At 40.5% G+C, this 16,541-nt stretch overlaps 1 protein-coding gene across 3 annotated transcripts in view; it reads left to right on the top strand.

Annotated features, from left to right (window-relative positions):
- The window catches only part of LOC121922551 (monoacylglycerol lipase ABHD6-like), a 73,740-nt gene extending 59,577 nt beyond the window's left edge, over window positions 1-14,163 (top strand). For all 3 annotated transcript variants that reach the window (XM_042452138.1, XM_042452137.1, XM_042452136.1), the window contains exons 5-9: window positions 168-300; window positions 1,885-2,042; window positions 4,014-4,068; window positions 5,425-5,525; window positions 10,905-14,163. In XM_042452138.1, the coding sequence (XP_042308072.1) occupies window positions 168-300; window positions 1,885-2,042; window positions 4,014-4,068; window positions 5,425-5,525; window positions 10,905-11,081 (624 nt within the window). In that variant the 3' untranslated portion in view covers window positions 11,082-14,163. The remainder of the gene's footprint in view (window positions 1-167; window positions 301-1,884; window positions 2,043-4,013; window positions 4,069-5,424; window positions 5,526-10,904) is intronic.
- The last annotated feature ends 2,378 nt before the right edge of the window (window positions 14,164-16,541 follow it).

Genomic DNA, 16,541 nt, shown 5'->3' with positions numbered 1-16,541 from the left:
TTTAGGTCTAGCCATGTCCTCAACTAAACTGGGAGAAGGCCATTCCCTGTCCTTGCCCAGAGGGTTGTATGATAAATATTAGCTGAGTGTAAACCTGCCTATTACTCATAGGGACAGGTTGCTCTACTATACTGTTCTAATGCACTATTGCCTTTTTGGTATTTCAGTTTGTTGAATGTATCAACCTGAACCGAAAACCCTTTCATCTAGTTGGCACTTCAATGGGTGGAAATGTTGCAGGTGTTTATGCTGCTCAGTACCCAGCAGAGGTGTGCAGCTTAAGTCTTGTATGCCCTGCAGGTGAGTGACACAAAATGATTCCTTACTCCTGAGGAGACCTTGGAAAATGCCAGAGGTTTCTGAGACATGTAGTCCAAAACATAACTTTGAGTCCAATGGAATTGTGTAATGTGTACGCATAGTAGACACTTGGAGGAAGCCAGGTTCAAACAATTGGAATTTTGAGGTCTTGCAGTCCCCCCATTGCTCTCAGTTCAGACAGACATCAAAGTCAACAGAAGTGCACAGTCAATTAAAGATGTATCTGTCACTGAAAATAGAAATATTGTGTCTAAACCCCTCTCCTTTTGCAATACAGTCAGCCCTTGGTCTCCATGGGCTTGACATCTGCAGATTCAAGCATCCACAGATGGCAAGCCCACATTGTCCCCAATGGCAGCGCGTGCATGTGACCATGCTGCCATTAGGGACAGCCTCTGTTGTCCCATGGAAGCATGTGCATGCAACCACACTGCCCTTAAGTTCTGTTGTCCCCAATGGTGGCATGGCAATGTGCACGGGACAATTGGGGCTGTCCCTAATGGCAGTGTGGCTGCATGCATGTGCCAGATTTGGTTATCTGTGAGGGGTGGGTCCAGAACAGACCCCATGCAGATACTAAGGGTTGACTGTACTGTTTGGCAGGACAGCTTACCATGGTCAGGCTATTTGGGAGAGCCAGTTTCAAGTTCCTACTTAGGCATGAAACTTGCTGGGAAAGTATGGGCCAATCACTTTGTCTCAGCCTAAGCTACCATACAAAAGTGTTGTGAGCATAAAGAGTAGAGAAGGAGAGCCATTTATACTGCCTTCAGCTCATTGGAGAAAAGATAGGATTAAACTTAACTAACTAACAAATAAATAAATAAAGAGAGACATTGCAGTGTAGCAGTTTGATTGTGGGACTATGTCTCTGGAGAACAGGGTTCGAATCCCTGATCAGCCATGTAAACCCACAGGGTGACCTTGAGCAAGTCATAAACCTTTCAGCTTCAGAGAATGGCAATGGCAAACCCCCTCTGAAGAAACTTGTCAAGAAATCCTCGTAATGGATTTGCCCTAGGATTGCTCTAAGTCGGAAATGACTTGAAGGCACGCAACAACAACAAATAAATAAATGCAGCATTCAACACCCTCCTCCCATCAGTAGCATCCAGTTGTGGGTGGGAAATGCACAGCACTAGGGCACAGAGTCATGTAGTTTATTACTAGTTTAGTAGTAGATCACATCCTACATCATGCTAGGATTATATCCCACTAGACTAGATCCTGGACTAGTACACTACTAGTCTTTGCAGGTTTTGACTTTTACCTCTCAAACTCATTTTGCCCATTCTGGCTGGTGCTTCTGGTGCTGGAATTGAAAGGATGAGCAAAGACTGAGAACCACTGTCCTCAACATTATCAGGAAATATAATTAGATCTGCTGTTGTTACTTTGAATTATAGCTGTGCATTTCATTCAGTTTATAGTTTCACACTGATCTTTTTTCTCTAGCAGGATTGGAGGAATTGGTATTTCTCCTACCCACCCCCAATCTCTTTTCCTTCCTTCTTTAAAAATGATTTTAATACGGATCTTCTTTTGGATCTCCTTTTACTGCAGGGCTGCCACATGCCACAGAAAGCAAATTCGTTAAACAGCTGCAGGAGCTGAGGGCCTCAGAGTGCATTGACAGAATTCCTTTAATTCCATCCACTCCTGAGGAAATGGCAGACATGCTGAAGCTCTGTTCATATGTTCGTTTTAAAGTGCCCCAGCAGGTAAGATGCATGAATGGCAGGGGGTCATTGAATTGGGGATCTTATTGAATTCCAGGGATTCTTCAGGAAATGTCTTATGAGACAGAAACTCTCTCAGGAAATATTGAATTAATGCATTAGAATGGTTTGCATGCGGCAGATATTGGTGAGCTTTTACTCACCAATACCTTGTTACAATATATGTAACAAGTGAAGTTGCATCCCTTTAACACAGTACACATATGACTTCTCCCTGGTTGCTATGTTTACTTTGTAAATTTCCCCAAATTGATTGGAAGTCCCAAGTATCTCAGAAATACCAGAACTGGAAGAGTTTCTTATTTGTACTACAGCTTTTTGGAGTATTATCACATTAATGATGTTACGTTGTCATTACATTTATTTTAATTGCTTCCTCTTTAAAAAAATTTTTGCATATGGTAAAACAATCTCTCTCCTAGATGAACAAATATCCAGATAGTTGGTGAACAGCATTCAGGATAGATGAAATGGGAAAGGTGTATGTATATTTAAAGGTGAAGAGAAGGAAAGTAGGTAGAACATAAGGGTGGGACAGTGTTTGCTTGTGGAGGCTCTCCCACCCCATTTACAACCTTCCTGTGTTTAAGCAAGAGCCTGAGCAAGGCTGATGATGCTTCCAGATGGGCATATACAGCCCCTTTTAATTGAAACATCAGCTGAGATCCTGCATTGAGAGATAGATATTTATAGTTTTTGTGGGTTTTTCAGTCTATGTGGCCATGTTCTAGCAGAGTTTCTTTCTGACGATTTGCCAGCATCTGTGGCTGACATCTTCAGAGATGCCAGCCACAGATGCTGGCAAAACGTCAGAAAGAAACTCTGCTAGAACATAGCCACATAGCCCGGAAAACCCACAAAAAACTATGGATGCTGGCCATGAAAGCCTTCGACTTTACAGTTAGATATTTACCACATAACCATGTCTCCACAGCTGTATCTCTTAGTGATAGCCACCCCAAAACTCACCTTGTAGGCAGAACAGTTTCCCACTGCCCCACACAAAATGTCTACAGTCGGCCCTTCTTATACACGGATTCAAGCACACATGGTTTGAAAATGTTCCAAAAAAGTATAAATTTCAAATATCAAACCTGGATTTTCCATTATTTATAAGGGACACCATTTTGCTGTGTCATTATATTTAATGAGACTTGAGCATACACAGATTTTGTTATACATGGGGGATCTTGGAACCAAACCCCAGCGTATAACAAGGGTACACTGTATTTCCATGATTTTGAGCAGATAAATGTGGATGCACCCAGCTGTTTTTCTGTAATTGGACACCTTGCAACAGGCCTCTGCAGAGACCTCTGGAAATCTTTGAGAGGTCCCCCTGCAGTTGAAATTCTTGCAGCATATTTAGCTATAGGAAAATAATGGGAATATTCCCATTCATTTCCCTCTTCTCAAGCAACATGGAAATGGCTGTGTTGAGAAGGGAGAATGCGCTGATTACAAGGCGAGGGATTTTTTGATGGAGAGAGTTGGTCAGAATAAAATTTCAACCTTTACAACAATACAAAAAAGTGAATTATGATGGTGTAGATCTGACACTTTTGTAATCCACCAACAGGATATCAGGCATCATTTTGTGGTGGCTTTTATTCTGTAGGTACATAAAAGAACCATAGATTCATAGAGTTGGAAGAGACCACAAGGGCCATCCAGTCTAACCCCCTGCCATGCTGGAAAACTTTATTTTTTAAAGGTTCTCTGACACAAACTTTTTGCATCCATCTCTGAAGAGATTCACCCCTTAAACTGAGTTTACATAACATACAAACTGACACACTTAACTTTTCAAGAGTCTTGGTTGTCAGCTTGGGTTTCGTCGCATGTCCAGAAGGCATCACCTTTTGGCCTCATCTCCAGAGAGTAAGAATGGCAGCAGATGGGGGTGGTGTGTCTGTTCTGTTCTTCTTCTGAAACACTGTTATTCATTTGTAGATCCTGCAGGGCCTTGTTGATGTTCGCATCCCACACAATGACTTTTACCGAAAATGTAAGTGCATTATGCCATTGCCTTCTGGCCTTGATTTGAGGATGTTTCCAGATGGTTCTAACTTGGGCACAGCGGGGGGGGGGGGGGGTTCAGATATTTGGTTCTCTAAGCCCATGTCTACAAATTGTTTATGTCCTCCCCACTCCCGTTACCATTTGTTTCTAGGATCTATATGACAGTGTTTTTGAAGACTGAGATCACTAGGAATTGCATATACTTCCATAAGAGTAAAAGCAGGATACTGCTATGTATTTAAGACCAATGTCTTATTGTCGTAGCTATCAGACGTATCATTTTCTTCCCCACAGAGACCAGTCATGTACCTTTGAGAGTGAATGTGATTGCTGTGCAATGTTGTTGCTCCCCAATGGCATTTCATAAAAAAGGATATTTATGACTTTAAAAACTATAGCTGCCAGCTGGCTGGGGGATTGTGGGAGTTCTGATCTGGTAAGGTAACTTTTCTGAACTCTGAATATAATTCACAAGCACTGGGTGTTCAGATTCTGTTTGATCATTCTATTTGATAATAATGGAGTGTGGAAAAGTTACTTTTTTCTATCACAACTCCCAGAAACTTCCAGCTAACCTGGACACTCCCAGCTATATGGTTAGGGCATTCTGGTAAAGTTGTCGTCCAAAACCTTTCCAAGTTCTAGTCTTAACTGCTGTGATTTGGCACCAGAATTTGGTCCTGCATTGAAACACTGAAGGCCTGTAAGCTAGAACTCCAAGAAGTTTGTTCCTGCCACTGACAATCAGTGATTGTCAGATTATTTCTTTATGTATTAATTAGCAAAAATCTTTATGGTAGAAGATGAAGTCATGCTCATTTGTAGGACAAAACTAGAGATGAAATTTGTATAGGCTATTGTCAAAGTTGCAGCCACTCCATCAAGCTTTTGTATTTCTTCTGTTAAATTTTAGGCAAATTTATCTGTTTATTTTTCACTTGCCCTGATGTGGTGATATCTTAACACAAATAAGTCTGCCTGAATGGAATTTGGGAGAGAGGAAGAATGTGACTTGCAAGTACTTGTGGGAAACTACTCATCTAGGTTTGTCCTGGAAAGAACAGGTACCCCTGAGCCCAGGATGGTAGAAAGTAGGAAGTACTTTAGACCAAAGCACAGAACAAAACAAAACAATCCACCCCCTTGGCCTTCATGTGAATTTTTCTGATTGTGCATTTTTTACCTTCCACTATTTGTACTAGAGAATTTGGTTCCTGTCATTTCACCAATCAGAAATGTGTGATTAAAAGGTTAAAAATGTGGCTTCCCACAGAATTTCATTTTTAACTGATGGTAGATTGATCTCTTCTCTACCCTTTTCTTCTTTTTCTCTTCTGGAAAGTATTTTTAGAGATTGCAGGTGAAAAGTCAAGAAACTCCCTTTATGAAAACATGAGCAAGATCAAAGCTGCAACGCAGATCATCTGGGGAAAGCAAGATCAGGTATGCTAGTTGATTTACTTCTCTCTTTCCCTCCTTACCACACATGGAGAAACTGAAAACTGAATACACAGAGCAACCAGTGGAGAAAGAAGCAAGGAGGCCCTGCACTGATGGCAATTTAAAGATTAGTAAACATACTGTGGTGTGTGTGCTTTTATAGACCAAACCCCAACTGCTAGCTGCAAATGTTTTTTTTGTCAAATGTGCATGCGCACAGAAGGTGCTACTGTCCTCCCTACCACAAATTTGGAAATTTAGACCAAAATCCTACTGTATACTCATGGGATGGAAAACCTTGCTGACATAGGAACATTGGGGTTGTGCCTGTTTATCATTGCACTTGTGGCCAATCTCCTTCAGTAAACATTACATCCATGTCTTCAACAATTGTCAAACCACTCACACAATGACTCCAGAGGGCTTGCTTCTACAAAGTAATTAGTTACAGTTGTAGTTCCTACATGCCCATCCTTCTTTCCTGGTTAGTTGCTCATTATACTGTAGTTATAATGTAAAAAAAAAACAACCCAACTTTTTGCTTTCCTGTTTTTGTTTTTGTAAGTTCTTTTATTCGCTTTGAAATATACATGTGAATGCTACAAATGTATGGTCCAAGGCAGTCTCCCTTTGTGTGCTGCCTCATCCACTCAGCACCTGTAGGGCATAAAGTGGTAACATGAGCCATCACTTAAACATCTGATATACCATCTCTACCACTGCCACACTGCAGAATTAATGCAGTTTGACACGACTTTAAATGTCATGGCTCCATCCGATGGAATCCTGAGATTTGTAGTTTGTTGTAGCACCAGAGCTCTCTGATAGAAGGCTAAATTTATCCCCAAACTACAAATCCCAGAATTCCATAGCATTGAGCCATGGCAGTTAAAGTGGTGTCAAGCTGCATTAATTCTGTAGATGCAGCTGTACTTACGGTATAATTTACAAAGTAACATAAGGCTAGAGTACTACAAAAGGAGTAATGTTATCCATTCTTAAGTTACAATGTTAGCATAATGTAGCTATACTTTTTGTTATGGGGGGGAAGGAATGTTATGAGTAACTGCTTATTTACAGCCAGCTATTTCCAAAGTTTGGGTTTGCTCTGCAACAGACAAAAATTTAAGATCCCCTGTCTACCCCTGTGTACTGCTCAGAGAAAATAATTGCTTTAGAGCACTGTGCAGATTGCAGTGTACACTCCAAAGTCTTATGTGAAACACCACCCCATTTATTTTGCTGGAGATGACAGATCCTTGGGCTTGTGTTCCTGTGTATTCAGATCTGCTGAGTTCATTAAAACAAAGAAGGCAGCCTGAATGGAGGAAGCAGCATGTGTGAATCTGTTCCTGTGCAAAATTGTTAGGATGTTTGAGGAGGAGGGCTGCACAAGGAAACAAAGAGGACAGGATTTGGGTGTGTACAAATTCAATCTGGATTCTGTTTGGGGTCTTTTGAATGAAGGTAGCCATTAGCATCGCTTCTGTAGTTCACAACAGAAAGAGAGGGAGAGAGAGAAATTGCCATGACGACAAGAAGTAGAGATGCTGTTCTAGGGTTTGCTGCCAGATTGAGGAAAGAGCCTGGGAGAAAAATTGCAACTGCACGAAGGAATTTAAGGGAGTGTGAAGGAATTAGCAATGGGTAGAAGCAAATGACTGCATGTTAGGCAACAGGAAGAATACACGGGCAGAGCTGGATAAAAGTGAGGTTGAGTTTTAATGAGCATGCAGAAGATAGTGTTAGATCTAAGGATCTGATATTCAGTAGGTGGGGCACATAACAAGGCTGAATAGGCTTTCTTAAAATCCCCGTTTCCCTACCTCTGAGATCAGTGCAGAGCTGAGGTCTTTTGGCTCTCCTCCACCTCCAACCCCAGAAAGCAGCAGTTACTGAGCAACTGTAGTCATGTTTTGAGTTGGTATAACTCAGCCCTGCATCCTAACATATTTTTGTTCCATTAGTGCTAGTGAGCACAAAGAGCTGTTTAAGATGTCTTTTGTGCATGCATGCAGATTGAAAGCCCAGACAGACTTGTATTGCAGAGTTGTTAGTCTTTCAGAAAGCCTGACCCAAGTTGTATACTGCTTTATAGGGCATAACCAGTACTTTGAATTGGGCCCAGAAGCATAGCTGCAGCCAGTCTTATAATTGGGGAAGTGTGTGGTCCCTATAACCAGCCTCAGTCAACAATCTGCATTTTGGACTATTTGAGCTTTCTGAACACTTTTAAAAAGACAGCCACACATAAAGTGCATTGCAGTAATCCATGTGGGATGTAACAAAGGCACAAGTCACTGTGGCCAGATGAGACATCTCCATGTCTTAGTTCACAGTGTTGATGAACTAACTTTAATTGTATGCAGAAGAACCTTGTACAGTGCGCCTGCATTATACGCGGCTTTCAGCATATGCTTAAAGCCGTGCTGGAAAAGCCTCTCATGCACCCTGGAAGAAGTAATAGGATGTGCACCACGGGCACGAGCCCCATTACTTCTAATGTGCTGATTTCCCCTTATGTATAGGGATCCAGAAGGGATCCCCGCATAAGGAGAGTGCCCACTGTAGCACCTTTGAGACTAATTGAAAGAGAGAGTTTAGTAGCATGAGCTTTTGTAGACCTGAACCTTCTTTCTCAGTTGCATCTGGGGAACTAGGTTCAAATCGATGAAAGCTTCTCTACCCACTTCTCTCTTTCAGTTAGTCTCAAAGGTGATCCCCTTACATACTGATTTTCCAGACTAACATTGCTATGCCTTTAAATTTAATTTTATAATTGCACTCCTGGCTACTATAGAAACTGGGGCAAATTGATCCAAGTGTACACCAAAAAACTGAATCTTACTTCAGCAGGAATGTAAACCCATCCAGAACAAGTTAAAATCTCAATTTCTTTGGTTTGCCTTTCAAATGACTAGGACTACCTCTGTTTTGTCTGAATTAAGGTTCAGTTTGTTCATTCTCATTTAGAGCATCCCTGACATGACACTACAGTCACCCCTCCATTTTTGCAGACTTGGAGTCTGCGTCCCTTGCCAGTTTTCAGGCTCCAAATGGAGGGGGACAAAATGAGCAGGTGCCTGTGGGCGTGCACCGCCATTCAAGCCAATGGGGCTTAAATACTGGCGATTTTCCATTTTCACAGGGAGGTCCGGAACAGTTCCCCCACGAAAACGGAGGGGTGACTGTAGTTTAGAATCAAAACAGTTTCCTTGGAATTATATAAAAGGAGAAATAGAATTGGACATTGTCAGGATATTGATGGCACTAAACCCCAAATAATCAGACAGCCTTTAACTCTGGTTTCATGTAAATTTTAAATAGCATGAAGGGCAAAGCAGAGCCTCAGGAGAACCCACAGGCCAATTGGTGAAGTTTATAAGCCAGGAGTGACAGGGATCAAGGGCAAAATGCTGGGCCTGGCTTTTTCAAGGATTCTTTCCATGATCTTGGGCTGTAGAAACTGAAAAGTACGCAGAATTGCTGGACAAACAGTGGCTTGTCACATCTACTGGGATTGTATCAGCTACAGTGTCCAAGTGAGAACAGAAGAGAGTGATTTTCTCTGCAAAGTGCCATGCAAATTGTTCACAGCAGGCTGTCAAGCTGTTTACTTTATCCTTTTGTGGGTTAGACTGTAATAGGTCTTTGACTGCTTGAGTCAGCTGTGTCATACAATTCTGAAATAATGCAATGTTGGTGGAGAAAAATGTTTTGGTTTTTTGTGCCTAGCCCTCTGACAGAATAGGCCTTCCTAACAGCTTATTTTTTTTAACACATAATTTGCAATTTAAAAAAATTCTCCTCCACTTTAAAGTGAAAACTTCCATTGCATGCTTTAATCTATGGTACTTCCTGATCCTAATGAGTCAGGAATATTTCAAGGGATAAAAATGTCCTATGTCCATGGGAATGTTTTTATTTAATTATTTATTATAAATATTTATTGTTAAAACACATCATCATCAATACATAGAATACAGTGCGCCCTTACTTTACACGAGGGATCCGTTCTGGACTCCCCTGCATAAAGCAAATACCGCCTATGCTCGAGCCCCATTTAAATGAATGGGGCTTGTACATGCGGTGGCACGGTGGCATGGGTGCGCCATGGGTGCGCACCCTATTCATTCCTATGGGATGCGCCACCTCTTCCTGCTGAAACACATAAAGCGCACCCACATATGACACAGGCACACTGTATATCAAAACATTGATACATTCATATTTACATACACCCTATATCGAATCAGATGAAGAGTACATGAACCCTATCCCAACATACCTTCTTCAAACCATTTCTTCCCTCACTTCCTTCTAATCCAACCACTTTATACCTTCCCAAATTCCTTCTTTCTACACTCTTTCCCTTCTCCTCTTCCCTTTCCCCCCCTCTTCCTCTATCTTCCTACTTATGCCTTTGCTCCACACGTTCTTATACCTTCTTTAACTGTATCCTACTATCCTACTATTCTACTCTTCATCATTCCCTAATCTCCTATATTTCCCTTCCATTCATATCATTCTACTTCAAACTATCCATGGGAATGTTTGTAGATATTCCATAATAATGAAATACATGTTCACATGAGGTGGAACTTTTGTTCTGAGTAGCTATCAGCCTTCCTTGTTTGCCAGGAAAAAAAAATAGCCAAGAGAAATTTAATAGATTTATTGGGACAGGTTTATCTTGGCTATTTTCCTGTTTGTTAAAAAAACAGGAATCAGTAACATGTTGGGGTGTTCTTTACAACTCAAGTGACAATATGTACTTCATAGGGTTAGTTTTCTGTGAATTCTGCAACAGAATGTGACTTTCAGGTTCTGAAATGTTTCCTCTACCTGAATGAAGTTTAAACAATAATTTTAAAAATTACTTTTTAATTTATTAAATGACAAAAGCATTAACAGGTTGAATAACCATTAACATTTCATGTTGTGTTTGACTGTTTTTTTGTGGGGAATGTATGAGTCATTTTTACTAATTTATAAGTATTTTTGATATTAACATTAATATGCTTAGATTAAACAACAACAACAATAATAAGTTTATTTGTATTTTCCCGCTTCTCCCAACAGATCGAAGCGGGATTACAACCAAAAATCTCCATATAGGCAATCATGTCTAAAATACATATCATGAAAACAAACTATTGAATCGATTTTATATAATGTTTATGCTATAATGCCAGTGAATTAAATGTTTTGTTTAACATCAGGATTTTAGCTTAACATTAACTTTTCCAAGCTCTGGAACTGAGTCATTGATAAAGGTCTTCAGAAGGCAGTTAAGACCTTTCCTCATGCCATACGATGAAGCCATTTTGTTCCGGGTGGTGCCTTTTTCTCTCTTTCATTTCAGCCTTTTTGTCTCCTTAGGTCCTCGACGTTTCAGGAGCAGACATGCTAGCAAAATCGATTCCTGACTGTCAAGTACACGTTCTGGAAAACTGCGGACACACTGTTGTCGTGGAACGGCCCAGGAAAACAGCAAAACTTCTCCTTGAGTTTTTAGCTACAATGCAGAATGTGGAGAACAATAAGAAACTGGCTTGAAATTTCTTTGTCAAATGGACCCCTTCAGCTAGATGTTTCAGTTGTGATGAAATACTGCTACTTTAATTAATTCTCAGGGATCTTATAGTGAAGAATTTGGTGACTGTGCCAAAATCCCTGAAGAAACCAGAGTAATATATTTAATTTGTGGGCCTGTCAGTGCAGTGACAAAGAGGATACTGAGCCAGCTTCAGATGTGTGTTGTTGATTAAGTCCAATAAAGTCTGCATTATGATCCAAGTATTTTGGGAGCAGTTAAAGACCCTGTTGGATAAACTTGTCATTCAGCTATTTTCTTCAGGCATGATCCCTCTGTTTCGGATAACATTTTCCCTAATTTTTTATTATGTACCCAAATAGGACTGGATAACATGGATGTTAGCTAGATAAAGTAGGAATTGGGTCACAGGCCTACTTGATCTTACCAATGTGCCCCTCTCCCAGTCTGCCTTTGTAATGTTTCTTGGGCTTATATGTTGAGGAAAAGGCAGAAGAGGGACAATTCCCTGCAAGGTTCCTGAATTATCTGGGAAAAGATGCACCCTGCCTGTCAATTGGGCTTTTCTTATAGCATACATGTAATATAATTATTTATATAATATGTAAACTAGAATACGACCTGAAATCAGAGAATTATCTATCACAGAATGTACTGGCCACTTCTAGGTTTCTACAGCTGTTTTATGTGATCTAGCATAATGTCCGGCTAATTGGAATGTACGATGTCAATGATATTAATTTAAAATACATAAGAAATATGGTACGGAGCAAAACTTCATAGACTGAGAGCTAAGGTCTGTTCCCGCCTCTTAGTATATATGACTTTGCATGAAAAGCAATTGTAACAAAAGATTCTGATGATCCAGATGTTTGCTAAAGTGCTGTTTATGTAGCTCATTAATTTATGATTTCAGTGGAGGAGGAAGGTATTTTTTTAATGGCAGAAAGGTTTCACTGAGTATGCAACTCTGCAGTGTTTATGGTGATTTATTATATATGCGGTGGGTATCCCTCAACAGCTCTGTTTGTTCTGTATGTTCTACCTTAACAGTCATTACATGCTGAAAGATTGGTTATAATCTGGCCTGATTTAAATTGTGAAATATTCTGTGATGGGTTGTTGTATTCAAACAATTTAGTAGTAATTGGTTTAAGAATTTAAGCTTAATTCACAGGCTCTGTAGTTGGGTGCCTGTATGTATACCCATGCTCATGTACACAGAGAGGGTGAATTCCACTGAAGTCAATGGGACAATTCCTTGTTTTAAGTGGGAGCAAATTCTCTGGAAGGGGATGCATCTCCTGTTAACTAATCAAATGGCCATTAGGAAGCCATTTCTAGAGCCATTTTTTCCATCTAGATGGGACTTGACCCAAGCAATAATACTGTATGTAGATAGATGCACAAATGATCAAATTCAGGTTAGAATTGGAATGGGCTGTTTTCTTAGCTCTTTTCTTAATTATGTGTTCTGCTAAGTAATTTGATGTAAATAACTGAGTTTCTTAATGAATTCTGTGAATTCTGTGAATGGAAATGTCTTGACTGGAGTGGGGCAGAGTGGGGTGTGATGGGAGTTAATACATAAGCGATGAAATGTGTAATGATAAAGTACAATTGGGTTGCTTTAGGTTGCTCTAGTCTAAAAGATGGCTTACTGTACTCTTGCAATGTAAATTATTTGTCAGATGGGGTATAACATTCCAACAGAATGCTTTTTGAAGTATGTTGGTAAACGGCATTGGAAAATATGCTTGCCTTTCTTTTTCTGGGTCTTCGTAGTAGTTTCCTAGTTGTGCAGCCCTTTAGATGAGTGACTTTTCTGTATAACATTGCAAAAGCCAGGCCTTTTTCATATATACTGCAATGCTCCTTTAATTTCTTTTGTTTTGGTTTGTTTTTAATATAAGGAGAAGGTTTCTGAAAACCCCACCAAGAGTCTGATGGTGCTTTAAAGGCTAACAAATTTATCAGCAGTCGTCATTGTTAAGTTCATTAACAGTTTACAATGATAATGGTCATTTTACCCTTGTGGTCTGTGATCCAAGCAAGAAGCAGAGAGGATATTCCACAGTAATGACATGAGTAATGACACAGTAGGCAACCTTTTGCATTTAGGCTGTAGCCATTTGTCCATTTAGGAGTGGACAACTGCGGTGTGAATCTGGGGCCCATTTTTCTGCCTCTAGAGCCCTCCAGAGGCCTTATGAACTGCCAAAAATGGCTGGGAAAGAACATAAAAGAAACGGTAAAATGTCCGTGTCTAGTTTTTAGAAGTGTCCATTATTTGATTTAAACAGTACCAGGAGAGCCTGCAATATATTCAAAAGGTGAATTGCCTTTCCTGAAGCTTTCCTGGAAAGGCAGTTCACCCTGTTGGGGACCAGGAAAGAAGAAATTCAGGGAGTCTGGAGGAATCGAGGGCCACAAAAAGAGCCTTTGGGCCCACCTGCAGCCTTATATCCTCACTTTGCCCACCACTGCTGTATCCCTTTGGACACTTCAGTATAGCCATAATAAGTCAGTGGGTCAGGATTTGTTGAGCACTAAAATGTTGGTCTTTTCTGGTGGCCTTTCTGCTTTTAAGGGAAGCAGCTGAATGCATGGGGCCACAGTAGTGCTTATTACTTTTCTGTCCAATTTATAAGTACTGTATTGGAGTAAACAGACAAATGATTTCTTCTCATCTGAAAGGATTCTATTTATTAGAAATTTGCATTTACTGCTATTGTAGAACTGTCTTGAAGCACGTTTCCCCATGTGCTACATAACAGCATCTTCATGTTTTAGAACCATTATTGGTCTGTATATTTTCCTTAAATGGGGAGGGGAAGCTGTCAAGCAATCATTGCCAGAAACATATCTTTTATTTCAGGAAGGCAGGAAAAGATGTGTTTCTTCCAACAATTGCTTGATCAGTGTTTCTAATACAGTTGCATATAAAAACAGACAGGTATCTTAAATGCATACAAAACCAGCACAGGAGAATGAAGAGTAAAGTTTTATTATTTCTTATTGATGGGTTTCTGGAAGTCAGTGTATTGTATGCAAAAGGAGTCAAATAAAGTGTAATTGAAATAATATATGTGTATGGAGTATATTTAGTGTGTGTGTTTGTGTATGTGTGTTGTAAGAAAGAGAGAGAGAGAGATTTACCTCTTGCTTTCCATCTTTCCTTGTAATTTCTTCTATTATCTCATGTTCAGGTGGTGAATATCAAAATCCCAACATTGTCCCATAGCAGACTGAGTATGCTCAGTGACTCCAGTATGCTAACTTATTTGGAAGTCAGGGAGAGTAATGGAAAACCAGTGGTGGAGGGATAGTGGAATGGAGTGACCAAATCCTGATCAAGGAACATCCACACTGTAAATTTTTGTTGCCAATTTCACCTGTCCATTTTCATGCTATTTGTTGTTAGCTGCCCTTGAGTTGATTCCAACTCATGGCGATATGTGGATGAGGGATCTCCAAGTATCCCCATCCTCCACTGCACTGCTCAGGTCCTGCAAGCCCATCCCTGTAACCCCTTTGATTGAGTCCATCCATCTGGTCTGTGGTCCCCCTGCCTTCTTCCATCCTCTACCTTTCCTAGCATTATTGTTTTTTCTAATGATCCATGCCTTCTCATTACATGGCCAAAGTATGATAGCCTCAACTTGATCATCTTGGCTTCCGAGGAAAGCTCTGGTCTGATCTGTGCAAGGACCCTTTTGTTTGTCTTTTTAGCTGTCCACGACATCCTAAGACAGTACTCTTCTCCAACAGCACAACTTGAATTAGTTGCTTTTCTTTCTGTCTTCTTCCTTCACTGTCCAGCTCTCACATCCATACATAGTAATTGGGGATACAATGGCCTGAATGATTCTGACTTTAGTGCTCAATTGTATGTCTTTACTCTTCAGGATCTTTTCTAGTTCTTTCATAGTTGCCCTTCCCATTCCAACTCTTTTCAAATTTGTGTTGTTTTCCACCAATATTATGGTGTCATCTGCGTATCTTAGGTTGTTGATGTTTCTTCCTGCTATCTTTACTCCTCCTCCTCCTGATTCTAATTCTGCTTTTCCTACGATGTTTTTAGCATGTAATCTGAACAAATAGGGTGATAGGATGCAGCCTTGCCTTACCCCTTTACCTATCAGGAACCACTTGGTTTCTCTGAATTCTGTTCTAATGGTGGCATTTTGTCCTTGGTACAGATTTCTCACCAGGATTGTCAAATGTAGTGGCACCTCCATAACTCTGAGTGTGTTTCATAGCTTTTTGTGATCTATATAGTCAATGTTTTGCATGCTATGAAACATGCTGATTTTTTTCTTGAATTCTTTGGGTTTTTCCCTGGAATTCATGGTATTGTAGCCTTGAGTAAATAGTAGCTTTTGTTCCAGGTTTTGGAGGCATGGGCTGTGTGTGGCTGGGCATGAGCATGTGCCTCCACTTGGTGCCTCCTATTAGCTTGCCTCTTCCACTGAGGGAGGTTTTGTTGATGCAAATGTGAGCGCACAGAGTAAACTTGGAAGCCTTGTGTTGAAGATAAACAACTGTTAGCTGCTGGAGCATGCCAGGAAAATAGCTGCAAGAAGAAAGGCACACCGACTCCTGGCTTATCTCCGTAGAGGCACTTTGTTTATTTGTTGCCAAAAGACACATGCGAGAACAATCACCAACACCATCCACCAACTACAAACCCCACAAAATGTACAAACAGACATCTGAGCTTATATACACATTTGCCATGTGGCAATCTAGCTCAACCCCTCCCTGTACAATTTCCTGTGCATCTTGGAATATCTTCCCCCTTGCAAAGATGACACAGTATATTTACATCTTGCTGTCTGGCACACTCTGTGACCTTGGACATCACCTGCTGGTTTGAGTCCCAGCTGCAGCCAATTCTAGACTTCTGCAAAGTGAATAAACAAAATGTTACATCTGAACATTTTCATACACTCTATACATTAACACAGGGGTAGGCAACCCTTTTGAGCCGGGGGCCGGGTTGCTGTCCCTCAGACAACTGGGGGGCTGAACCCAAAAAATAAATAATTAAATAATTTTTTAAAAATTAAATATATAAATAAACCGGGACAAATGTAGGACAAAATTTTCAAATGGAGGACACTTTTTAAAATAAAAAATGGAGGACACGTGAAAAAATTTGCTGATTATTTTTAAAAATGTTAATATAAATGCATGTTTCTGAGGCTTCTATAGACAATTGCCCCCCAAAGGCCCCGGCGGCAATCGGCGGCAGGACTGGGCTGGGGCCGGTCCCAAGGCCTCGCCGGGCCGCATCCGGCCCATGGGCCGCAGATTGCCTACCCCTGCATTAACAGGTTTCTCTTGATTCCACAATGCCATTAAGTCAGATCTAACAGAATGTAAAGACACACATAGGTGCAGGGAATTTTGTATTTGGAACAGATACCTTAATCTGAGGCCTATTCACACTACAAAAA

The sequence above is a fragment of the Sceloporus undulatus genome, chromosome 2, assembly GCF_019175285.1.
Source record: "Sceloporus undulatus isolate JIND9_A2432 ecotype Alabama chromosome 2, SceUnd_v1.1, whole genome shotgun sequence".
Lineage (NCBI taxonomy): Eukaryota > Metazoa > Chordata > Lepidosauria > Squamata > Phrynosomatidae > Sceloporus > Sceloporus undulatus.
The sequence above is the reverse complement of the archived record's forward strand: the minus strand, read 5'-3'. Positions and strand labels throughout refer to the sequence as shown.